We start from the raw sequence: 25359 nt of genomic DNA on the forward strand, positions 1-25359 counted from the left end.
GCCTTGTGGTAGAAAAAACCCCATAGCACACATTTTGGTAGTTTCCCACTCTGTCTGTGGCGTTTATAAAGGAAATTGAGGCACCACCCAGGGATTGTCTAGGTGGGTTTCACACTATTTTAAGATTTACTTCCAGACAGCCAAGGAGACCCCACAGGTTCTGTTAGAGTCCATTCAGCTGGGGCTGAGGCATAATCTGCTACTTGTTTGGGTCAAATCCAGTGCCTGAAATGTCATAAAGGGCTTGAAGTCTTTTCACTTCCCATTTTCCCTTCTGTGGGCTTCCTGATGGGATGCCAGCTTTGGTGGGGCTGCTCCGCAGCGACTTGCCACGTCCCGTTGTTACAGCTGCAGCAACGGTGGGATTCAGCTCACGTCACTTTGCCTATCTAAAAAGTCAGCATCCAGCTCTTCCTGGGGCTCTTCCTGGGGCTCCTGGCTATAAACAGTTACCCTGGGAAGGAGAGAAAGAGCTCCCCTCCTTCCTGTCCCTGAGTGTGGACGGGGCGAGTCCCTCTCCACGGCGCGCAGGGAGCAGCAGCGATTTTAGATAGCTAAAGTCAGGTCAGGTGAATCCCACCCGCCAAGGAATATGTATGGACAATCATTTGAAGCAGGAGAACTGGTTACTTGCTGTCCGGTAACTGTGGTTCTTCAAGATGCTTTGTCCACACAGATTCTGTGCTCCTCCTGCTGTGCTAACTCGAGTCCTGTCCTAGGGGATTCTTACGGGTGAAGGAATTGAGTGGTGGTTGAAGCCGCCATACCCCTTGTGCCCTCAGGTACAGTGGTCGCAAGGACACACTGGGTGCAGGCACAGCCCCAGTGGACACAGCTATTCAGAAAGAATCCAATCTCCTGCACATGGGGCCTATGTGCACGTAGATGGGAATCTGTGTGGGCAACACATTTCGAAGAAGCACGGTTACTGTAGGGTAAGTAACCCTTCTTTTTTAAAGCTTTCAGAATGATGCTGTGTCTATTTGTGCACCATCAAATTGACTGTGTAATCCAAGTGTTTGAAAAGATGGTAGAGAGCCAGAAACTGCCTCTAGTGGGTTTCCCCATCGTGCATCCAGAAGTGACACTACATAATGTAAATATCTGGACTTAGAAAGCTGTCATATGACATGGCAGTATTTCACCCTTTATATCAAATTCCTAATACGTTAGGAAGGAGAGTATTTTTTAAGCTCTAGAACCACATCCAGTCACATTGCCCTGTGGGTTTGCATGCTTGTTTTTCATTCAGTTGCTTTGTATAAGGTGGTATTTTTTGCTTGAGTTTTAGAGGTTTCCTCGTGGCTCTCTGATGCCATTCCTCTGGCTGATGCCATTTTAAGCTTACGTATGTCCAAAATATTAAAATAACCACATACGTGTATCATTGGGTTTGAGACATTCATGAAAATTCTGCTCTGAAAAATTCTGTCTCGAGAAAATTCTGATTTCTACAGATCACAACTGACAAGCTATGACTGAAAAAGCAGTAGTGTGTATATATTTGGGTGTCTGTATGTGATATGAAGTTACTGTGTTCTTTTCCTGGTATTTGCACAGCTTTGCACCCTCTGGGTGTTGGCTCAGAACCCTCCAGTAAGATTTTCCTGGCGGGGAATGGCATTTGCCATCCCTCCATCCCTCCTCCATCACACCGTGGTGCTTGCCAAGGGCTGGCTGAGGAGGCACCTGGAGGTTGCCACTGTTGTGTAGTCCAGGCTGAAACATGGCAGGGCAGGTGGCAGGCAGGGAGGTGCTCAGGGCAGGCTGGGCTCTGCAGGTTGAGTGAGGCTCTCTTAAATCTTCAGGGCAAGGACGATGTTTACGACCGGATGCTGCTGGACTATTTCTTCTCCTACCACCAGTTCATCCACCTCCTGTGTCGAGTTGCAATCAACTGTGAAAAGTTTACTGAAACTTTAGTGAAAATGAGTAAGTATCAAGGTGAAACAGCCACGGGATTTTTTTTTGTGTGTGTGTGATAGCTCTGAGTCCTTCTGCACTAAGTTTTATATTCAGAGTTTTTAGTAAGTATCAAGGTGGAACAGCCACGGGATTTTTTTTTTTTTTTTGTGTGTTTGTGATAGCTCTGAGTCCTTCTGAACTAAGTTTTATATTCAGAGTTTTTAAGGAATAGCAGAGCTTGTGAAACTTGTTGTGTTTTGGGTATTATTTTTATTCACAAATGTGGATACCCACTTTCTTATGTGAATAAGAAAGCACAGCCTTGCCCACATGGCTGAAATGTTTCAGGCTTGTCCAGAAAAGAGCTGAGGTAACCACTGAGAATTCAGTCTTATTGTACATTTGGAGTTTAATACAGGACTCACTAAGGCTGTTTCTGGGTGATTGGCAGTTTAAATGCCTTTGGATCACATCCTGAATCCTCAGCAGCTCAGCAATGACAATTAACTGACAACATTTTAATTTTTGTGTTCCCACACAACCCTGAGGGTGACTTCCTCAGTGTGCACAGACCACGGTGTCACACCAATCATCTCATCCAAAGAGCAATGAGAGAATGTCCTTTCATCCCCTGAATCACCCATCTGCTTGTTGCTTGTCACACTTTTCCAATGTGTTTATTAAATGGACTGTGAAAACCTCACGGACACTACAGCTTTCTGATCGTGCAAAATGCTTGGAATGTGATCTTGTAAAATGACAGGGTGCCTTGGCACTGCTTTTCTGAGGAATTTGCCTGTCTCCCACGAAGTTCTCCCACACTGACTTCTTCCCTCATGCCATTGCAGGTGTCCTGGTTGCTTATGAAGGTTTGCCACTTCACCTTGCACTCTTCCCCAAACTCTGGACGGAGCTTTGCCAGACTCAGGTAAGAGTCAGAACCAACAGAATGGAAACACAGGCAAAACACAGTGAATGTGGAACAAAGAACCCACAACTGTCACTGGTGGGTGGTGTTTAATAAAATCCTCTGCCTGTGTTGCTGCTGAGAAGCCCTGCTAAATCAAATATAAAAATCTGGTAAATTCTGATTGCTCCCTGTGCATCCTGCAAAAGCTCAACACAGCAGCTCCCCCCTCCTGTGGTGGGTGTGCAGAAAGCACCTCATCCTGCCTCTGAAATTCCAGCTTTTTATGTAGCACAAACACTGGGATGGTGAAGGAAGAATGAGGTGTCAAAGTCTGGGTCTGATTGCAGAGGAGCCCGTGCTTGGCTCACAGATCAGGAGGCTCTGTCCCTGTCACACACTGGTGGGGATAAACTGGCCTTCTGGGGAAGGAGCTTCATCACAGGAAAATGGGAAATAAGAATTGTCAGTCATTGATTTGTACCATTTACTGGCATTTGAGAGAGCTGAGCTGTTCCTCAGTGAGCCTGGCCTGCAGTTCCAGTGCTGACTCTGCCACCTTCTCCCTCCTTGCCAGTCTGCCATGTCCAAGAACTGTGTGAAGCTCCTCTGTGAAGATCCAGTTTTTGCAGAATATATCAAATGTATTCTGATGGATGAAAGGACCTTTCTTAACAACAACATTGTCTACACCTTTCTGACACATTTTCTCCTCAAGGTATGTGGTCTTTTAGCAGTAATTATTACTCCAAGGAATGCAGGCACTGATGCTGCTTCCTTTTTTGACTGTTTTCACAGTTCCGATTTTTTGTAGCTTTAAAAAAAATACTTTGTTTCCACAGGTGCAAGGGCAGGTATTTTCTGAAGCAAACTGTGCCAACTTAATCAACACTCTAATTACAAACCTAATAAATCAGTATCAAAGCCTAGAATCTGACTTCAGCAACCAGAGAGTTGAAATTTCCAAAGCAAGCTCTACATTAAACGGGGTGAGTGTTTTCTAAGGAACACGAGGCAGCTCATTCCTACAGAAACTCCTCAGTGCCCTGTGCCAGGTGTTAGGCACTCCCTGCCTCAGCTGAGCTCCTGGAGGGACCATGGGAAGTTGAGAATATTAACCTGACCGTGGGGAGCAAAGTGTTAACAACTGCAGGAGCATTAATGGTAGGAGTGCTGTGACCCAGCAAGGTTTTGTGTCCCAGCACGGCATTGTCACCTCCAGGACAGATGTGTTCAGCTCAGCAGGTAGTGAGTGGGGAGTTTCAGTGGTGTGAGCAGCTCCAGAATGAGATCTTTGGGCTGCTCAGAACATGAACAGCATCTCCTTATTGCACAGTCTCTGTGTGCAAGACTCATCAAACACCAGTTTGAAATGAGCCTTAAGTTTGTTTCTCTATTTCCAGGACCTCCGAGCACTTGCCTTGCTGCTTTCGGTGCACACTCCCAAACAGCTCAACTCGGCCCTGATCCCAACTTTACAAGAGCTTTTAAACAAATGCAGAGCTTGTCAGCAACAGAGGAACTCGTTACAAGAGCAAGAAGCCAAAGAAAGAAAAACTAAAGGTTTGGTGTTGCACTAATGAACCTTTTATCAAATGAATGCAATAGGTTATTTTGTCCCTGCAGGGTGGGCCCTTCCCTGGCTCCAAACCCCAGTAGTACACAAAATTCTCATTTTATAATTGATCTAAAGTTTGTGAATTGCACAAACGAGTGTCCATTGCAGTGCTGTGTGTGTGAAGGCAGGGAGGGGATGTGAGCAGTGCCTGCTCTGAGCGCTGCCCTGTCCCCGCAGATGACGAGGGAGCCACCCCGGTGAAGCGGCGGCGCATGAGCAGCGACGAGGAGCACGCCGTGGACGTGGGCGACATCAAGGGCGAGCCCCGCGAGGCGCTGACCCCCAGCAGCGCCTCGGACAACGAGACCAGGGACTCGTCCATCATCGACCCGGGCACGGAGCAGGACCCGCCCTCGCCCGAGAACGGCTCCGTCAAGGAGTACAGGATGGACGCGCCCGCCGCCTTCCCCGAGGACGCCGCGGCCGCCGCGCGCGCCCAGCACGAGGAGCAGCCGGGCGTCGGGAAGTTTGAGGAGTGCAAAGAGTTCAAAGAGCTGCAGGCTTCCAAGGACTCCGTGGGGGCCGAGGAGGACTCGGAGTTCCCTTCCACGTCCATCTCGGCGGTTTTATCCGACCTCGCAGACTTGCGGAGCTGCGATGGCCAAGCCTTACCATCCCAGGACCCCGAAACGAATTTATCAATCAGTTGTGGCCATTCCAGAGGACTTTTTAGTCACATGCAGCAGCATGACATTTTAGACATCCTGTGCAGGACCATTGAGTCTACGATTCACGTGGTCACACGGATATCCGGGAAAGGAAACCAAGCTGCTTCTTGACATTAGATGGAGCATGTCTGCTTTTAAATCTTCTTTTTTTTTTTTTTTTAATCCTTCTTCCCCCAAAAAATGCTGTTTGTATAAGTTTTGCTTATTTCTGTTTTGTGCTTCAGTTTGTCCAGTGCTCTCTGCTTGAATGGCAAGATAGATTTACATGCTTAATTCTTGGTCAGGCAGAACTCAAGATTATTTTTTTTAAATTTTATTTTATTCTGCATCTACCGTACACTTTCTTAAAGGGCAATCAGATAATGGCTATGTTTTATGTAATTAAGAGTTCACTGTAGTGGCTTTCATTTAATATGGCTGTCTGGGAGACAGGGCCTCCTGGCCCTGTATGATGTAATTTAAACTTATGGCATTTTTACTGTGTATAATATGGTGTCCTCTGTGCCAGTTTTGTACCTTATAATCGAGGCAGATTGCCTCAGATCGCTGTGGTTCTTATTATCAAAATTAAGTTTACTTGTATACTAAACAACCACAAGAAATTTGATTCTGTAAAGAATCCTCTTTAGCTGTGGCCTGGCAGTATATATATGGTGCTTTATTTAACAGAATACCTGTGGAGGAAATAAAGCACACTTGATGTAAAATTAATTGTTTTATTTTTATTGACATGATCAATTGCTATTCTGTGCACTTCATTAAACTGATTGTGATGACTTTTCATTGGTTTATAATATGTTGCTTCAGTCTTTGGATTTCTCAGCAAAGAACTTCGTAAGTGACACAGAGCAGAGAGAAATGCTGGTCAGAGGTTCAGGTCTGATGTAGATTTTGGTGCTTGTTCAGTGTGCACAGTGTTCAGCTGCACAGTGGAGGGACTGGTGCTTGTGCTGGAGCCTGAAGTGCTGTCAAAAGCCAGGGGCACTTGGCATCTCATTTCCCTTAGTTTAACATCTCTTACACAATTTTTCTCCTGCACCATTTACAGACTTCCTTTCTTTTTTCCCCTCTGCTCTCTGGCTGTGCCCCTCACTTTCTGACAGCTTCTGCACCCCTGGAATGACTTTATCATCCCTCCCATTATACTCCCCCTGTTATTTCTGAGTAATACCAGTTTCCTATGTGACCTTTTGGACTGTCAATGCTACTGGTTCCAATTTCTGATTAAACTCCATTTTCAGCTTCATTTTCCAGTTGCTCAGCTCATTTGTTTTTCTATTGTCTTCATGTGCCTTGGTCTTTTTTTCCTCTAAATTCTTTCATTCCATCTACCCTTCACTGCAGTTTTGCATCTCCTGGAGTCTGTGATGCTCTTGCTCCCTTTGAATTTACTCTCATTGGTTTCAATGTTCTGTAAAGAATTTGTCTTCAAAGTTTGCAAATTTATATTCCTGTTTATTTAGCATTTTTATCCTGCATTTACAGCCACTGCTGACACTGGTAAGTGCTTAAGATTGTATCCTCATTATTCAGACATTAAATAACTACAGTTTTGTTCTCCTTAGGAGTAATTTTATTACTTTTTCTGATTAGCTTTTCCCAGATTGTTACTCCACAGAAATCATCAACAGCTCCTAGTCAAAACTTCTACCATCAGAATTTTTCTGTCAAGGAAAACATTGGCCTATGGATGAAAAGCTGAGCTGCAGCAGCTGTTGGAACCCCTTTGGGTGAGTAGTTTTTTAAATTAATCAGCCTCATTTATTAACACTGTGCTGTTGGGATGGTGTCTGAGCTGCTGCCCATTGCTTTATTTCATAAAGGATATACAAATACTGCACCATTAATCATGTCATGATTACCACAAATATGATTATTCATATTGCTCTTCCCTTACCTCCTGATTTCCCCCTTGAGTATTCTGCAATTTTTACAAAGAATTTTTTTTGCAGTACAGTTTTTTGAACAGAAGTCAGCAATACCTGCACAAAGGTATTTTCATTTTCCAGAGCCAGTTTCCAGGTGTTTGTCCTCTGTCTCCCTCACCTTCTGTGCTCTGTAAGTCATTATTTCTGCCATTCTATTCCACTTCTCTCACTTTAAATCAGTTTCCTGGTTTGTATTTTTCCACCTTTAAAAGTGTTCCCTTGTCCCACCTTTGAAAGCCCTTTAACCCTAAACCCTTTAATCTTCCACTGGCTTCCTCAGTCTCTTAAAAGCTTTGATTTTCTCCCAGGTTTTATCCCATTTCTCATTTATTATTACTTCTTTCCACCTCCCATTTAACCCCTTCAAAATTAAGCTTTTAAATCCCTTCTCCATGCACAGACAGCCTCTCCTATGGCACTTAAGGTGCTGAGATCTGTGAAGAATTTTGGCCATAATCTTACAAACCATGTCTTTCCCATTGTACTGGTTTTCTCTTTGCCTTTCTCAGAGAATTACCATCTAACATTTTTAACTGGGAAGTCCAGGAGAAATTTTAGCACCACTTTTGCAGGGGCATGGAGCTGCTCCTCGTTTTCCTGGGGTTTTGGCAGCCTCACACCTGGAGCAGGGACTGCAACACTGCAAGCACAAGTAAGTCCTGTCTCTTTTAACACCAGTGGCTGGCAGTTGCTCCATTCCAGTGAGGGCAGGGAGGCAGGAAAACCAGGGGATTTCAGCCACGAGGAAGCACAATTCCCAGAGAGTGCTGGGGCTGCAGTTTCACTGTTTGAAGGAATTTGGAACTGCACAGAACCACTGACTCAAGGATTAAATCCCTGCAGTATCTCTTCATACACCTGCTGAAGCCTGAACTGTCTTAGACCTTCATTTCCCTTTGTCAACCCCCACCCTGAATCATTTCTGCACTGAAAACATCAGGCTTTTCTTCCCTGAATACTGTGGGGGGGAAAAGGCAACTAAATTTGGAGCATTCAGGAACAGATGCTAGAACAGAACATTGCTCAGGAGGTTGCTCCCCACCCAGCACCTGGACACTTCAAGCAGCAGCAGGCAACAGCCATGAGTGCTCTGTGCCTCTCCTGTCACTGTGGGCACTTTGTCCTTTCCACTCAGTTCAGAGGGATTGTCAATAACTGACTGCAAACCTTTCAGGAGAACCTGGCCTCTAGCAGGCAGCAGCACCTCTGTCTCCTCAGGATGATGGAAGCTTTTTGGGTGGTAAGGCTGCCAGGTGTTGGCATTCTGTGAAAATAAAATATACAGGACTTGACTTCTAAGAAAACTTATTTAGTGTGGCAGTATCAGTTTATGGAGAAAATCAGCTTGATGTAAAGTCATTTTTATTGAGCCAAGCATGTTTTCCAAAAGCAGCCTGCCCTATTGTGGTCAAATTGTTTCAGATTGCATATTTCATTTGTACACTTTATTTATAAAGCATTTGAGAACTAAGTCATCCTTGCTCACCTCGAGGTGGTTTAATTAGGAATTACAATTTGTTCCTGTCAAAATTCTCTTTACAGTTGTACTCTTTGAGGTACAGCATTGCAGAGGGCTGTGAATCTGTTCAGTGGAAGGTTTTACAGAACTGCAGAAAGCAAGCACTACTACTGTTTGTTTCTTCCTAAATAAATGTCACACTGAGGTCAAGTAAGGGAGTACAGTGCATGCAGACCTAATAATTACATGACATTGTTAATTATCTTTCCTAACACTGCAGCTGCAAACAGTCTGCAGTTAAAAGCATCTAGAAGAATTCCACAAAGGCTGTAAATGCATCAGCAGTTTTGTAATCCCTTTCAGCTCACCTCTGCTGGGAACTCCGTCTCCTACAGGGATTTAATTTTGCCACTTGATACTGAATATTAAGGAACTGGAAATGCTTCCTATTGATGGTGTGGCTCACCTACCTCTGAGGGCAGGGCTCACTGCAACTGAATCATCATCACTCTGAAGTTCCAGGCAAGCAGACCAGAGATCACTGTCCCCAGGTAAAGCTGTTGATAGACACAGCCTGACTTGCCTCTCAGTCCCTAAAAACCCATAAATAGTGCTTAAACTATGTACAGTCTCATAGAAGTGGGTCTTTATTCTTCCCACAAATAAATTATATATATTTTTTTTTTAGAAAACCAAATGTTAACAAAGTATAAAAAGTAATGCCCTAACAAAACTACAGTGCTGTTATCACTCCATGTTGTCTTTTGATTGCTGCAGTAAAATATGTATTTCTTCAAAATATTGCTTCTTCCAACATTGTCTTGTACTCTCTTCATGGGAGACAGGAACCCCTTTGCATTCCAGCTCCAGTTCCGACTGAGCCGCCAGCTCCTGGAAGTTCAAGGCCACGGTTGCATAATGTTCTGAGGGGAGAGAACAGGACCCTTCAGTGAGCTGCTCTCTAAAGGAAGCCATCAGCTGCCGCTGCCTCCCTCTCTGCTCTGCCTGTCTGAGCCTCTTTTCACAAGGACAGGGACCAAGGGAATGTCCAGCCAAGGCTGGTCCCTGCCAGGATTGGTTCTTCTCCCTGCAAAGGAGCCCTGCAGTATCAGAGATCCTTGGAAAAACTCACCATCAGGCCAGCTCCTACACCGCCACTTCAGGACAATTCTTTGGCTTGGGACCTGTGGAAGATAAGTTCTCCTTGTTAGCACCTGAGAGAATTCCTATTTCAGTTCTCCCTGAAGTGGAGGGAGAGGAGCAGCATCTTAAGGAATACTGGACACATGCATGTAAACAAGAGCAAGATTGGGGTCTAGTTTTTGAAATAAAAAAATGTTTTCATGGAGCTCTCAGCGTGCTGCATTCCACTGTTCTGTTTTTGCTGTGGGAAAAGACCAGGACTCACTGATTACTGCACATAAAACACTGATTTTCTTGCAGACTGGGAAACAAGGACAAGCCCAGTTTTCCCCACTGAAATTTTAAAGTGTGACCAAGTGATTGTGTTACACAACCCAGCCTGGCCCAGTACACAAGTCGGGCACTCCTGCAGATGAAAATGGTTTTTAGGACATTTCAAAAATGCAGCTGAGCTCCAATTACCAGGTTTTTCCCTTCTATTTGCACCAGCATTCAGTTGGGACGGGGTAACACTTGCCCTGAATATAACAGAGAGCATTTCCCCAGTTAAAAAGGGACAGGGATTTGGCAGATAAACCTTAAACCTTTCTCCCTCCTCTCAGTTACAAAGGATTGTGCTGGGTTTTCTGCTCCCTGTGCAGGTCCTTGGCTATGGTCAGTCCCTGCTCTTTGGATGAGACAGAAAAACCACACAACAAACACCAACTATGGGACTGAAATACTCACTAGAGAAGCTGAAATTCACAAATTTATGCTGCTTTTTTTAGAAGCCACCCTCCCCTTCCTTTTTAAAGTAGAGCAGGAGCTTTTTACCAGTTCTGTGTATTCACCGCTGACACAGCCCTCAAACATCTGGAGTTTGCCTCCTTTCTCTGCTTCAATCACAGCTGGGCACTTGGAGAACTTCTGTACCAACTAACAAAAAAGAAAAACACAAAAAAACCCATGCTGGGAGACAAGGGATGGGAGCTGCAGGAATTAACTGAACTCTTGATACATCTGGAAGTCTTTAAACACTCATCAGGCTTCTGATTTTCTACAGCATGGCTGGGGCCAGTGAGGTGCCACAGGGAGAATGATCATGCTGAGAAAGTTGCATGCACGTTGGTAAATACAGACCAGCACAGGCTCTGCCCCCAGCACATCCACACAACTGGCTGCTCCCAGACTGGGAAATGAGGGAAGTGGAGCAGCAGCTTTAGAAGGTGCAGAAGAGCTGCAAAGAGCCATTTCTGTTTCCCAGAGGTGGCCCTGGGGTTGTAATTTAAAAGTTCTCCAATACCAACCCAGACTTGTTTGAAGGACACAAAGCCAAAATTAGTGATTGTGTGTTTTATACCCCATAAGCAACAGTATTGTCACCTCCAGTAATTAATCTAATTAAGCTGTGGGTAGCAGCAGTGCCATTACTGAGCCCTTCAGGCTCCTCAACACCGACATCAAAGAGCAAAGCTTTTGTTAAGGACAGCACAAGGAAGCTGCACCCAAACACCCTAACAATGCAGCTTCACTTTGTTAAGGGAACAGCTGGCAAAAAAACTCCTAAGGCAGCCTAATAAACTCTCATCAAATGGAATTTGTACTTAACACTGTGAAGTGTTTATTTTTTACACAACTCTTCAGCAGCATCAACAGCCACATTCAGTTCAAATGCCTCCTGAAAGTATCACTTACTTCCTTCTTTGTGAAGATGCTGTAAAGTTCATCAGCTGGAGAGTTGAACACTTCCCTCATATGTATCCTCACTGTTGGAATTTTTACTCCAACCATATCCAGAGACTGTGGTGTAACAGAGTCCTGCAAAGCAAAAAAACATTCCCGGGAATTAGTGCAAGATCTTGACCCTTAAAAGTGCAGGCAGGGCGAGGGGGTTGTCACCTGCACCTTCTCTAACACAGAGCATGAACACCTGGCAGCTGCACACTGCATTTCTGCATTTCCCCAGCAGTACTGTCACTCAGGACTCACTGCAGTGGGAAAACCTGAAGCCAACAGACCTGCACAGTGCTCCCGCTTGGTTTCCGCTCCATGGCCAGCTCCTGCCCAACGGGAGCTTTAGTAGGCAGGATCATTCCCAAGGTGAACTCTGTAATGAAAAAGAGCAGTTTTCAGTGTGAAATTGAGCTGTTCAACCCCCCCCAGTCACATCCAGATTCTCAGTGAAGATCACCAGCTCCCTGGAGAATGGTGAAACTGGGCAGGACGTAAAACTCAATCCAGTTTTCCCAGCTGACTCTGAAGCTTCCATCAGGAACAGACTTAACAGCAATTTCCCTTCAAAAGGGAAGTTACCTGACCCCAAATCAGAAACACCTGCACAGACTTCTGGCAGCACAGCAGATGTTCAGATCAAAGAGAAATAACCCAAAGAAATTCTTCTAAGTGTGGCAGAAGGCTGGAGTGAAACTCAGTACAGAATGAGGCTCCTGCCCTTTGAGTTTCCAGAGTTAAAGAATCTTTGGATACCCTAAAAATCATACACAGTGATTTCTCAAGCCAAAAACTGGTGGATCCAACTTGGGAAAAGAGGTAATAATTTAACAAAGTATTTCACAATCAGAGATGTACCTGATAACAATTTGACTACAAGCTGTAAATGCATCAGTTTTTTGAGCATACTTTCCTGGTTCTTGGACACAGCTGTCATTCAAAAAAATACCAAGAGTTCAAAAATAGAAAGGAAAATTCAAATTTGGTTCACCTTTGGTTCAGAAGTGAAAATTTATAAATTTAGTAAGTTTAGGATAACAAAACCTTAGAATCTCAAATGATAATGGAAAAGTTTAAAGATGAGCAGAGAATGAATTTGTAGAGTAAAGAACAGAAATAAAGGCAGCATTTCAGAAATTCTAGAAAATAACTAATTTCATTAATAACTAAAACAAAGGGACACAAAAATAAGGCAGCAGTTCATGCAAGGAAGGCAGTTTTTTTTTTAATTAGACAGCAAAAAATCCTCATATTGGCCAGTCCAAGTAGGGCCAGTGTGACCCAGCACAGCAGAACCTTCTGGACACGGCCACCTTTAGAGCAAAAAAGATCCTGAGTGTCAGGACTAACTTAACCCAGCTCAGCTGGTGACAATTGAAGATCACAGCAGTACAAAGCCAGGGATTTGTCACTATCTGAGCAAGCTGTTCAGGAGAGGCACCTGCACAGGACACTGCCAGGGTGCTGATGAATTCACCTGGCTCAGTTTACCTGTTTTAAGTGCTTTCAGGTAATCCCTCAGGGCCTCTCTGACTTTGGTGGTTCCTTCAGTTCTCATCAGGTCCTTCAGAGCATCACCTTCCCCTTTCTTCTTGCTAACATTTATCTAGAAACAGAAAAATGACAGCATTTATGAGACCCCAGACATGAGCCTTTGGGATCTGGCAACAAAGGAAAGTTTGGGCTTTGTTTACTGTGCTCAGAGGACAGCTGCAATTTCAAATTAATGATCTTGGGGTAGCCCACCTTTGCTAAAAATAAGTCCTCTTAAGACATAAATAAATGTAGTATCTCCACACAGTCTGGTTCATCAAGCATAGCCAAGAGCTGCTTCTCAGCAGAGGCTGAAGGATCTGTGGAAGCCCAGTATCCACCATGATCCAGCCAAAATGGACACTCCCTAAGGGCTTAGGGCTGGGAGTGGTTTGGGGTTTTTTTTAAGACTACAAGCAGAGTTCTTCTCAAATTTGTAGTTAAAATATTATCACGATCAATAATTAGCAAAGCAAACTGCACATTCCTCATTGGTAAATCTGAGAACAGAATAAGGCATTATTCCAAGTATAATAAACAAAAGCATGAAATGAACTATCCACGCAGTAATTACCCCACTTAATAACAGGATAAATCAAAATATGATGCCTAGATGTTGATTAACTTTATTTAAGAACTGTGGACCTATACAGCCATGCCAGTGTTGCACACCTACCTCTGTATCATCTACCTCATTTTCTTCTGACAGGTTAGGAATTTCAACAGATCCCTTATGTTTCTCACCAGACTCTTTCACTGTACCTGTATTAACATAACGAATTCTTAAATGCATCATTAAAAACTATTTCCCCCGCAGCAAGAGTTTTTACACTTGGAACTCATTTGTACAAAGGTGTTACCTGAAGGGAGTTGCCTCAAGGCTGGTTTAGAGGAACTGAACAGCAACCTGAGCCTCTCCTGGGAGCTGTGTTCCCATCCAGGTGCACCAGGGGATGGACAGGGAGCCAGCTGCTCCTGCACTGCTGTCACCTGCAGTTGTCATCTGCTGTGACAGCCTTCACAGCCTGTGCATCTAAGGGTGGGCAGGGGAAAATCATCTCCTTGTCCCCTGAATGTCTCTGCTCTGGATGCAGAGGCTCCCTGGAATGCTGACCTTGCCCTTTTTAATGGTGTGAAAGCTCCCAACATGCAGGCACGTTGCTAGGAAATACAGATGTGTGTAATAGAGAAGGACACAATTGACATTTTTAAAAATAGGAACTCCAGGTGCACATTCAGAGCATTTGGTATTGCTGTTAACCACTGTACAATGACTGCACACTGCAGAAAGAGTCAGCAAGGACAGGAATTCTGCTCCACTTCTGATCCTTCGGGGCCAAGGCCCTCCCCACTGCTCTGCCTCAGATTCCACTGGAAAGACTGAAGTTAAGGTCTGAGGCTTTTTTATTGCACTGAAGACTCTTCCCCTTGGCCTTGCAAAAGTGCTTTGTTATTTAAATTATCTCACTAATTAGATGACGGTAAAATCTCTTCAGAAAGCAGCAACAGAAACAGGCAGCTCTGTCAGCCCAGTGTCAGAACATTAAAAATCTAACCAGGTGCTTCATCAGCAAAACTGCAATTCCAACAGCCCAGGGCTGAGCACCACTGCACAATTATCAGGGAGACAGATGCAGAATTTCTGGGGATTCTCACTTTCACAGGAGCCACCTGGGTTCCCCTGCTCCTGACCATCACTCTCATTATTTTAATTACTTCCCTGAGCCCCCATGACAGAACCCAACTGGTCCAGATCCCAGAGAGGGACTCCAGCAAAAGCCCAGGTGCTTCCTGGCATGGAGGGGAGTGAAGAGCTGTTGTACCAAAGTGCAAAGATCCCTCCCCACTCGGGTCTGAGGCAATGAGGGATTGCACAACACACGAAGCTGTTAATCCACAACCACACAGGGACAGCAGAACTAGACCTCGAGCTTCCCAGGGGAACCTGGCACTCAGTAAAGCCCTGGGAACTGGGTAATGCCATCCTTGGGACACTCCTGGGCCCACAAAGCCACCTCAGGGTGCTCTGCCCTGCCCTCTTCCAGCACAGGAAAACCACACAACACGGTCTCTGCAGACAATAAAACCTGGCTTGTTTTTGGCTCCTCCCCAGAAAGGAAGCACAGGCGAGCAGGAAGGAGTTTTGGGGACCTCAGTCAGCCAATCCTAGCAGCAATTTTCAGAACTCTTGAAAGAAAGTTTCACAGTGAGAGTGTCTGTGCTGGGCAGCAAAGTCCAAGCAGTGAACAAACAGAGCTGGTGGCTCCATGTGACACAGGCAGAACATCAGTGCAGCTCTGCCTTTCCACTGCCACTGCAATGGAAACAAAGCTTTACTGCCTTTTTATCAGTCACTCAAATTATGTGGTGGAATTGCACTGGAATTCAGTAACAGACTGAAAATAAAATTATTTTTTGGTTTTCTGCCAGTCCAGTGTGAAGCACACATCTCAGAAAGACCCAGCTATAGCACACTGTTGAAATACCTGCTTGAAAAAGACAAACATGTTTTCACAAAGCTTGCACCACAATGTGGAATGATCCATTAAAATCCTCATTACATCCTCTAAAAAATGACAGAACAGCCATTTTTCTCAATTTTAGTGCCATTAAGTACACCCAGTTCCTCACTTTCTTGTTTCTCTCTTACCTACATTGCTAAGCACAATGTTTTTCCTACCCTGGACTTTCCAAACCAGCTGCAAATCTCAAGGTTTTTATAATTTGTCCTTACATTCCCACCTTTCAATCAAATCTTGAAGTCCTACTTATCCTTGAAGACTTTTAGAACTAATTACAGTTTTTTAGTTTAATATGAACTCTCACTTCCAATTTAGACCCTTCAAAACACACAACATGATGGCTATCACAAAAAAAATAATCATCAGCCTCTGGGTTTTTTTTAGAATTTCCTGTGTAGTAGCCAGCTCATTAGAAATGAAGCTCTCAAAGCCATGATTCACTCAGCACAGCAAAGCAGCCAGCACAAGTCAGAGCTGTCTCTGAACGCTGACCAGCACAAACACCTTGGAGAGAAACACTTTGGAGAGAACTTACACAGAAATACAAACTAAACACTGTCCGCCTGCTTCTAACTTTATACTCTGAAATAAACCACACAAAGCTCAGCTAACCTCTGTTTAAAGCTTAAAGTGATTTTAGCTGAACTTAAAGAAGTCAAAAAACTGATTACAGTATTTTATCTACACTGACTTAAACTGCACAAGAGTCTAATATTTGCCTTGCTCTCTGTTAACATTTACACCACAATTCTAAGTGTGGTCTCAGTCTATAACACACCTGGAACACATAAAACTACCTAAAACAAACAACAGAACTCAGCTGAAAGTCCCCTCTCATTGGGGGTGCAGATTGAATTCCCGATCAGTCCCGGTCTCAGCAATATTCCAGTCCGGCCAGCCTCCACACCCCAGGGCTGAGGAATAAGGACAGTATTTGGGGAAGCACAGCCTGTCACTTGGCACTACAATATCCAGGGACAATTTCCTGTGCAGGCTCATCCCATCAGCTGCTCCTGCTTCTTACTCCAGTGCAAGCCATGGGCCACAATTCGCTGTCAAGTTTTAGGTATTTAACAAACGGGAAGAATTCCTTGGCATCACTAAAAGCCAAACTGCAAACAAAGAACTTGTCATGGGACAAGCACAGCAGAGGGCAACTCCAAGAGCTGGGACTGCAAACGGATATGGCACAACAAAAAAAAAGCACGGGCACAGCCCCCAGTGCCCCAACAATCAAGAATTATTTATATTTGCCACTAAGGAGTTTTATCATCCCGTAATTCGTAATCCCCAGTGTAAACTGCGGCTCGTTTTTGGACATCTCCTAGGTGTTCCCGCTCTCCAGAGGCACGGAGGAGCACACAGCTGTCATTTGGGAACTAAACAGCCCCGGCACGCTGCTGTCAACGCCACCACAATGCAGGCATTCACTTCTCGCAAAGCAAAGCGAGTAAGCCTTGCCGACAGACCGGGGACGCAGCGCTGAGGAATATGCGGTGGGAAAAGCCCGGGTGAAGGGGAAAGCCAAGCTCGGGTTTCAAGGTTATTTAAGAACACGCATTTATCCCGTCCGGGCCCACGTGGCTCCCGCCATCGCCTGGGGCCCCGGGACTGAGTCACTGCGGCTCCCGAGCCCGCGGGGCCAGGCTCCGCTGCAAGGGCCGGCTCCGCTCGGCAGCGGCAGCAGCGCGGAGCCCGAGCCACGGCCACCTCCCGCTGCCAGCGCCCGGCCAGCCCTGCGGAGCCGCCGCATCCCGCGCTCCCCCGTACCTTTCCAGCTGAGGCGCAGGTTCCACTCGTAGAAGAAGATGAGTTTCCCTTTGCGGCTGTTGCAGGACGCTTCGCCCTCCACGTGTTTGAGGTCGCCGATCTCGCAGCGCCCGGCCTCGCCCTCCACCACCAGCCCCTCCAGCACCTCCTTCAGCTTCCTCTTGGACCAGCTGGTCGCGTCCCGCTCCGTCCTGTCCCGACAGCGGCGGGGTCAGCGCCGGCCGCCCAATTCCCCCCAGCCCTTCCCGCATCCCGTATCCCGTCGCGGCGCTCACCAGTGCCAGTTGTTCACGTTGGTGGCGTCCGCCCGCTCCTCCACGATCCAGCGCGGGTCCCCCTGGCCCCACTTGGCCATGGCGCTGCCGCGGCGCCGCCTCCGCCGCTCCCCCCGCTCCTGCCGCCCGCTTCCGCCGGCACCGCCAGAAGGTGCCAGAAACTTCCCCGCCCCGCCGGAGGAGGAGGAGGAGGAGGAAGGCGAGGCCCTGCCCTGCCCTTCCTCCCGGCGCGGGGGGCGGAGGGAGCGGGGACGGCGCCGCACGGAGCCGCCGCTGCTCTGCGTCTCGCCGGCCGCTCGCTCCTGCGCTCGGGAAAGCCGCTCCTTCGGGGCTGCTCCCGGCTCCGGGGGAAGGCACCGCCTAGCTGGAAAAGGAGAGAGTAAAAAAAAAAAAAAAAAAAGAAACCAAAACAACAAACCAGAAATGGAGGAAACCAGGAGAATTAGAAAACACTCTCGTTTTCAGACACTGCGGCGGACGCTTCTGCGCAAAAGAACAGAAGAATTGATGTCCCAGAATTACTCGATCTGAAGCAATGACAAGGCAGCGCCTCTGGAATCGGGTTTATTGTCTCGCCCGTTTGACACGTGCCAGAAGAAATTAAATACACAGTGAGACAGCGCTGCTGCTGCTGGGGAAGCACCCCTGCAGCACAGCACTGCAGCCCTTCCCGCACATTGCTTGTTGTCTTCCTTATCCAGCCTTAAAACAGCAACAGAATTAAAACCTGGATAACATTCCCATATTCTTATTGCTCATTTAATTCTGAGCTGTTCCAATGAGTCTCATTGTGCTTTTTCTAAAAATGTTCTTCATCGAGTGTTCTTATCAGAGAGATACATCATCACCAAACTCATCGTTTTCAGACTCATCATCTCCAGGCTCATCATCTCCAGGCTCATCATCTCTGGGCTCTATGTCCAAAATCACTGCCACCTCTGAAAATTTTACTCCTTTCAGTTCTTTCTCAGGGGTAGGCAATGTGGGATGAGGTGTTAAGGAAAGAGCTGGCTTCTGGTTTGTGTCTGTTGCAAAGGAGTTCTGCAAAAAAGCGTAACGCAGGTGAGGCAGAAAGCTACAAATGCTTGAGTGTGGAGAAATTATAAACAGTGGAAATCATAAAATTGTGAGCCCTTTACTGTTCACATTCCATAAAGACAGAAGAGCATCATCACTTCTGCTCCTGCTTCTAGGCATGGACAAACAGCCCCTCCTCTTAAGATTTTTTATAGAATCATGGAATGGTTTGGGGTGGAAAGAACCATAAGAGATTGTCCAGCCCCAGACCCTGCCATGGGCAGGGACACATTGCACTAGACCAGGTGGCTCCAAGCCCTGTCCAGCCTGGCTTTGGACGCTCCCAGGGATTACTTCACAAGATTTTTTTTGTTTTTAGTTCCATCAGATTAGCTGTTTTGATAATTCCTTCAGTTATTTGGTGAATAACAATAAAATACCTTGCACTCCATGCTTTGCAGTGAAAAAGCTCATTACCTGTTCTGTTGTGAATCTTGCTGTGGGCTGGGCCTCCACATTTCTACTTTCAGCAGCTTTTTCAGGTGCTCCATTTTCCTCACTTTCACCCTTGTAATCCAGCAGCACTGTCTCCAGGTAATTGTCTTTTTCAGGGGCCTGAATTTCGTCTTTTTCAGCATCATCTCCTCTGGTGCCTTCCAGGTTGTCAAATGACATCAGTTCAGGTCTCCTAAGAGAGGTCAGAGAATTCATAGCACCATAGGCAAAAATCTCAGCCTCTCTACAACCAAGAGCAGCGTGTACACTGACCTCAAAATTAGTAGGATTGTACCCAGGGGAATTAAATAGCTTCTTGTATCCTGAAGGGTCTTTTCTGCATTAGGATTAACAGTTTGCTAAAAAGTAGGAATTTGCCTTTGATACAAGATTAAAAGGTATTAACTTCCTTCAAGTGTAGAGACTTTTAACTTGTCATTTTAAGGGTCCTTAAAAATGGGCCTGTAGCCTAGTGGGAGATCCAGGGAAAATCCTATGTCACCAAAATAAACTAGAACCACGGTTTTTATATGCAGCTTTTTATAAATTTGTGATTGCAGCAGTCTACTTACCCATTATTCACATGCTCTGGTTTCTCTAAGCTTTTCAGACTTCCATTTTTGTCATCTGCCCATGGGTTATCAATGCCATCCATAATATCAACTTTCTTAACCAAATCCTGTTTCCCACACTTTCTGAAAACAATACATTAAAATAATAATAATAAAAAATTCTTTTTGAAAATTGGCTTTACAGCTGTTTTAGAAACAGAAGATGAATTATTCGTGTTATAAGTTTAATACACAACATTTATTTTCAGTGTTGTTCTGGGGATTAGCTTGGAGTATTTCCTATTTTCCCATAATGGTAGCAGGGTAAATGTTTGCTTCCCTTCTGGAAATTGTTTTCCTCTACCATGTGGCCCTGAAGTTAAGCAGCAAAACCTCCCTTGGTTTTGCCATTTATAGGGTTGGAAAAGACTCATGTGCCCCCCGTCACAGTGAAAATTTCTGCTGCCCACATTTCCCTGTTTCAGAAGTATTTGTTTCTGCCTTTGCTGTGTGACAAACCAGTTGTGTGCGGCGCATCCAACATAACAAATCTGGGGCAGTGCTCCCTGCAAAAGCCGGTAATTTATCAGACAGACACCTTTGGAGCTGACACTTCATTAAGCCCATCAGCTGTAAAGGTGAACGACGCTGTTAAGGCAAGCCCTGTGTACCTTTTCCTTCTCAGATCCAGCAGGACGTAGGCCAGGAAGGCGATGCAGGTGGCGGCGAGCAGCACCCCGAGCACGATGGCAGCCGTGAGCTCCGGGCGTGCCGGGGCCGCCGGAGCCTCGGCGAGCGCCGCGCTGACAGGTGCCGAGAACACCTGCTGCAGCCCCAGCTCGATGGCACCCCTCTGCTCCCGCAGCTTCCTGGGCAGAGAGGGGAAAACGTGCACCTGAACCTCGCCTTCCTTTCGGCTGCAGGAGTAGCGAGGAAAATATAGGATATCCCTCCCTTTTCCGGGCGTTCGCACTTGTTGTCGTGGCTTTCCTTCAGGAAAAGCTGTTTGCCAGCAACCCGCCCTGCTGCTTGTGACCTAAAGTGCTGCAGAGCTTGGACACTTGAACTGGATCCACATCACTGACAGGTTACCAAAGAAGTGTAAAAAGTGTGAAATACAACTCAAGTGTGGGGTTGTAATCAACATTCTGCCACTCTGGTATCTATCTTATCTATCTATCTATATATCTGGTGTATATATATATATATACACTATATATATATATATACACTATATATATATATATACACTATATATATATATATACACTATATATATATATATACACTATATATATATATATACACTATATATATATATATACACTATATATATATATATACACTATATATATATATATATAAGGTGTATATGTATATATATATATATTAAAAAATATATCAGGTCAATATATATTTTCATTATATTCTTTGTCTCTCTTAAACTTTTTCTCTCTTAAACTGACTTTTAAATCTAATTTGCACAATGAAACAGCCTTACCCATGTTTTTGGCAAGCTCTGAAAATTAGCTTTTGGTAAATAGTGAATCAGCTTTCTGCATTGTAAAGAATGCTGTCTGAACAAACTCTGACCCCCAGAAGCCAGACTGTGCCATGACTGTGCTGTACAGACCTTTTTACATCTTCTGCAGGTACTTCCTGGTGGGCCTCATCAAAAGCAATGATGTTTATTTGGGTTTCATCAGTGCTGCTCCTTGAATTTCTGTCAGACTCCTTGGAATAAATATTAAGCACATACACATCCCATCCAAGTTTCTCTTCCAGGACCCTGACATCATATGAAGAAAACATTTTTAATTGACTGGGCAATGACAGATTCTTTTACTCTAGAAATTAAATGAAGTAGTATTTAATACAACACTTGGCAGATATTAATTGATACTAATAAAAATACCTTGGCAAGTATTTTGATTGAAGCATGTAAAAATTCAGGATTATCATCAGCAAAGGAATTAAGCTATTTGTCCAAAATTGTTGAGTGATTGAGTAACAGAGGAAAAAAAATATCTATATATTCCTATAAACAGTAAAGGTGGGGAGGAGGGAAATTTAGTCTTATAATCCTCATTGTTTTCTCCTCTTCTTCCAGAAATTTCGTGCTGGATGGGACCAGTGGCCCAGTTAATCCATCATTCTGGTAGCAGTCAGCACCAGCTGCTTCCAAGGAAGTTTTTCATTTCCATTTTTACCAGCAAGGACTGGTCCATAATAGCATAAGCATCACAAACTCATTTTTCCCACCTTCAGAGTGATTTCCCTTTATAAGCACAGGACTCAATCTTTCCCATGTAAATATATGTTTATGTGTATCCAAACAAAAGCTCTTCCATCTTTGTTAACATGCCAGAAAGGCCCAATTGTGGTTTTAATTTAATGGTGGGTTTGGGTTGAGGTGTCTGCCCTATGTCTCCATGTTTTTATCCTGCTGTCCATGAAAACCTTTATCCTAGGCTGTTAAAAATGACACAAACATCGAGGTGGGAAGAGACCACATGAAACTGTTTAGTCCAATGACCTCTTTGAGATGTGTCAGCTTCAGGGTAAAAACTTACAAGGCAAAATTTGGTGCATTCCTGGGAATTTGTTCAAATTATTCTCAGCTATGTCAAATGGAAGGCCTGGCTTTTCCTGAGCACTGCTGTAGGCTGTCAGACCCCTGTCCCAAAGGGACTCTGAATTTATCATCAGATATTATACCAGAATAAGCTTCACAGTTTCAAAAATACCTTTGTACTTCAGCACTCTTTCTTTCCACAACACTGATCTTCTGATTCAGCACCAGCGTCACAATGTTGCTGCTGGAACTGGCATCAACAGTTACCTAATAAAGAATCACAGGTAAGATTTCCTAAAGCATTTGCACCTCTTGTAGATTGACCAAAAAAACCCCTCACATGAACAACAATAACAAAAATCCTCTGATACAAAATAATTGTCCTCCAAAAGTCAGTTTTTGTGCCAACATATTTTTATATGTCAATGAAAATGACCACCTCTTAATTCCAATATGTAAATATTCATGTATCTGACAGCCCTATTGACAGAGTTAAGTAATTTTGTAGTTTTGCCATTACCAAATATTAGTAAAATTTACAATTTTGACATGGAGTAAATCAGGATTATACATAAAAATCTTCCTTACACTGACTGTTGTCTGGGCTGTGAGTCTTCTTGTGCCTTGGTCTGCAGCTTGCACTTCCAGATAAAATGTTCCAGCTTTTCCTGCTACAGAAACTGTAAAAATCTGCCCTGTGTTTTCATTGATGTCAAATTCGTTGGTTTGACCTCCCACTAAGCTGTACTGCAGACGTCCATTGTCTCCTGAGTCTGGATCTGTGGCCTGGGTTTAAAAAAAGCGATTTGTGACACTCAGCCTGTGGCGTTTGGGCTGCGCGTTGTTCTTCAGGCAGTAAACTGAAGGCTCCTTTAATGCAGTGCAAGAAAGCCACGCAGGAAATACTCTACCTGGACTGTGATGACAGGGTGTTTGTAGGGCACAGAGCTGGGAAGGCGGGCAGAGTAGGAGTGGCTGGAGAACGCGGGCTCTTCGTTCACGTCCTGCACGGAGATCGTCAGCATGGCCGCGTTCTCAGCAAACAGCCCTGCGAAAACACAAGTGAACAACCTGCACCAGCAGCCTTTCACTGTCACATCAGACTTTGCACGTTATCACAACTCCTGTGTGGATTGCAAGCACAAAAGCTGTGTCCGTTGTTCCCCTGGAATGTTGTTCAAAGCGAGAAGTTACCTGAACGCTGGACTTCTGCAGCGGAGGAGACTCTTTTGTTTGCTTGAACTAAAATCACATACTGGGAAACTTCCTCATAGTCCAAATTAACTGCTGTTCTCAGCTCACCACTTTCAGGATCCAGTCTAAAGTGACCTGAAAGGACAAACAGACACTTCTGCTGTGACACTGCCATTAGTTGCCCTTGGGATGTTTCCATGGCTCCTTTGCTCACTCAACACTTCCACTGGCCAGGCATCACAGCTGGGCTCCTACCCCACCCCAAACAGCTCTGAGACATGCAAAGGAGCAGTAAATGTGAAAAAGGATTTCACATGATTTCACAGATAAGGAGAACTGCAGCTCCTTCTTGCACAGCTCCAGTTTTTATGCATTTCCAGTTTTTCTCTCAGTTTCTATGTACTGCCTTTGTTGTGGGCCAAATGGAACCTGGGCACAGCTGCAAGGGGGCAGATGCCTCAACATAAATGCAAGGAAATGATGGACTAAAAGTGATTGGCAGGGAGGAAGCTGCTTGTTAACAACACTTTCTATTTTGGCTCCCCCAGTCCCTAAATTATCCTTATCTTATAGTTTAAGATTAAAAGAAGCCATTTCTTAGCAAGTTGCCACCCTTCCTAAAGCCAAAGATCAGCAAAGTCAATGCTGAAAAGCCTGAAAAAAATTCTCTGTGTACTCCTGTTTTTAAAAAAAGTTTTATCCATGCTCTCCATCTCCTCATTTATGCACAGCAGCACCTGCCATGCAAGAGACAGGTTATGATGTTCTCCTGGCTATTTTAACTCATAAGGGGGCTGGTACTCACCTCTTTCATTGCCAGATACAACAGTGTAATCAATCGGTTTTCCTGAAGTTTCAACCACAGCAAAATTATAAATTAAATAATCCACTCCAGTGTTTTCCAAAACAGAAACGCTGATGCAGGAAATAAATGATAAACCATAATGTTAAATTTGCCAGCAGTGGTTGCTCAGGCAGGTTTGAAATGTAAGTCTTTAAAAGAGAGTTCTCTTTTAATCTTGCCCACTCCCCCAGTTGTTTGCCAGATCTGCCCAACTTTCAGAGTGCAGTGCAAACCCTGGTTTTCCAGCCAGATTTTTGGTCATCTTTGAGTAAAACCTAAGGAAAAATGTTTCATAGTGTTCAAGAGAAAAAGGACAAAGAGTCTGGCTTATAAAAGCTGCAAAGTAGAGAAATGAAAGGCAGTGCCTCAACTCACATTCACAGAACCCCAAGCGTAGCAGAATTTCCTATGTATTGCTTAAAAAACCCCCCAAAACTGATGTCCTTTCTTCTGCATGGAAAAATATGAAAGTGACCTTCAACTTTGCTATGTTTTGCACCACCTGGTGAAGACATCCCAGTTATTTAACTGAATATGAAAGCCTCACCTGATCTCACTTTTGTTGAGGCGAGGAACGAACGGGCGGTTGTCAAACACACTCAGAGTAACCACAGCAGTGCCATTTAAAGGAGGAGAACCTTTGTCCTTTGCCATCACTGTCAAATGCATCTCTCCAGACCTAGACAGGTTTCCAGTTGTAATTATCTTCCCCTCACTCAAATCCTCTATCAGGAAGAAGGGGCTCACGGTGGGATCCGGGAGGATGTAATACTCAATGAGGCCATTTTGCCCCTGCCACGAAAAAACCACAATTTCATGGAATTGGGAGTGTGTTTGGAAGGGTAGGATAAACACTGAAACAAGAGATCCAAAAAACATCTAAATGTCTCTAGTGAAATTATTTTGAAAACAGTGGGTTGTTTTTTTTTAAGAATAAAAGCTATGGGAGAATGTGTACAAATTTAAAAAAACAAACCACAGAGCAGAAGAAAATACACAGTACATTGGACATTTACACAGTAAAAACATGGGAAAATGCCTCTAATGAAAATAAGTTAGTTGTGTAGAGGGGACCAGTCAGAGTAGTGAGGGTGGCACAGGGAGGACAAGTGCCACTCTGCACAGCTGAAGGAGGAGTTTCATTGGGGTCTCAATGCAGATCTCCCACAGTTCAGCAATTTTCAAAGGCAATTGCACTTTTTGTGCAGAGTCATTGAAAAGGCTGATTAAAAAAGGGCTGTTAGA

General features: G+C 44.7%; 3 protein-coding genes across 11 annotated transcripts in view; 1 reads left to right on the forward strand and 2 right to left on the reverse strand.

Moving 5' to 3' along the window:
• Positions 1-6343, forward strand: part of USP34 (ubiquitin specific peptidase 34) — a 112014-nt gene extending 105671 nt beyond the window's left edge. For 5 of the 9 annotated variants that reach the window (XM_041474106.1, XM_041474111.1, XM_041474107.1 and 2 more), the window contains exons 75-81: positions 783-935; positions 1809-1932; positions 2754-2833; positions 3390-3530; positions 3655-3801; positions 4216-4375; positions 4608-6343. In XM_041474106.1, the coding sequence (XP_041330040.1) occupies positions 783-935; positions 1809-1932; positions 2754-2833; positions 3390-3530; positions 3655-3801; positions 4216-4375; positions 4608-5209 (1407 nt within the window). In that variant the 3' untranslated portion in view covers positions 5210-6343. The remainder of the gene's footprint in view (positions 1-782; positions 936-1808; positions 1933-2753; positions 2834-3389; positions 3531-3654; positions 3802-4215; positions 4376-4607) is intronic. The other 4 variants (XM_041474112.1, XM_041474115.1, XM_041474113.1 and 1 more) reach the window with 1 other exon arrangement.
• A 2028-nt stretch (positions 6344-8371) lies between these two features.
• On the reverse strand, positions 8372-17604 carry LOC121357108 (activator of 90 kDa heat shock protein ATPase homolog 2-like). Its single transcript, XM_041474117.1, has 9 exons — positions 17439-17604; positions 17164-17354; positions 13548-13633; positions 12830-12944; positions 11626-11714; positions 11303-11425; positions 10442-10543; positions 9618-9669; positions 8372-9408 (listed from the first exon to the last, which is right to left on the reverse strand). Exons 1-9 carry the CDS (start codon positions 17516-17518, stop codon positions 9233-9235), a joined length of 1014 nt encoding a protein of 337 aa, XP_041330051.1. The 5' UTR covers positions 17519-17604; the 3' UTR covers positions 8372-9232.
• Positions 17605-18264: 660 nt separating this feature from the next.
• LOC121357007 (protocadherin Fat 4-like) overlaps positions 18265-25359 on the reverse strand; it is a 36799-nt gene continuing 29704 nt past the window's right edge. The window contains exons 32-42 of the mRNA XM_041473926.1: positions 24662-24906; positions 24076-24185; positions 23271-23405; positions 22988-23124; positions 22665-22862; positions 22249-22343; positions 21135-21290; positions 20173-20370; positions 19523-19645; positions 18933-19143; positions 18265-18479 (exon numbers count right to left, since the gene is read on the reverse strand). Of these exons, the coding sequence (XP_041329860.1) occupies positions 18267-18479; positions 18933-19143; positions 19523-19645; positions 20173-20370; positions 21135-21290; positions 22249-22343; positions 22665-22862; positions 22988-23124; positions 23271-23405; positions 24076-24185; positions 24662-24906 (1821 nt within the window). The 3' untranslated portion in view covers positions 18265-18266. The remainder of the gene's footprint in view (positions 18480-18932; positions 19144-19522; positions 19646-20172; positions 20371-21134; positions 21291-22248; positions 22344-22664; positions 22863-22987; positions 23125-23270; positions 23406-24075; positions 24186-24661; positions 24907-25359) is intronic.

This window comes from Pyrgilauda ruficollis, unplaced genomic scaffold (genome assembly GCF_017590135.1).
Source record: "Pyrgilauda ruficollis isolate IOZ18807 unplaced genomic scaffold, ASM1759013v1 scaffold31, whole genome shotgun sequence".
Classification (NCBI taxonomy): domain Eukaryota; kingdom Metazoa; phylum Chordata; class Aves; order Passeriformes; family Passeridae; genus Pyrgilauda; species Pyrgilauda ruficollis.

Coding starts and splice junctions, on each gene's coding strand:
- LOC121357108 (XM_041474117.1), bottom strand. CDS start 17,518: ATGGCCAAGTGGGGCCAGGGGGACCCGCGCTGGATCGTGGAGGAGCGG. Junction 13,634..17,163: donor CCTGCGCCTCAGCTGGAAAG/GTACGGGGGAGC, acceptor ATGTTAATACAG/GTACAGTGAAAGAGTCTGGT. Junction 11,426..11,625: donor CAAGCGGGAGCACTGTGCAG/GTCTGTTGGCTT, acceptor TTTGCTTTGCAG/GACTCTGTTACACCACAGTC.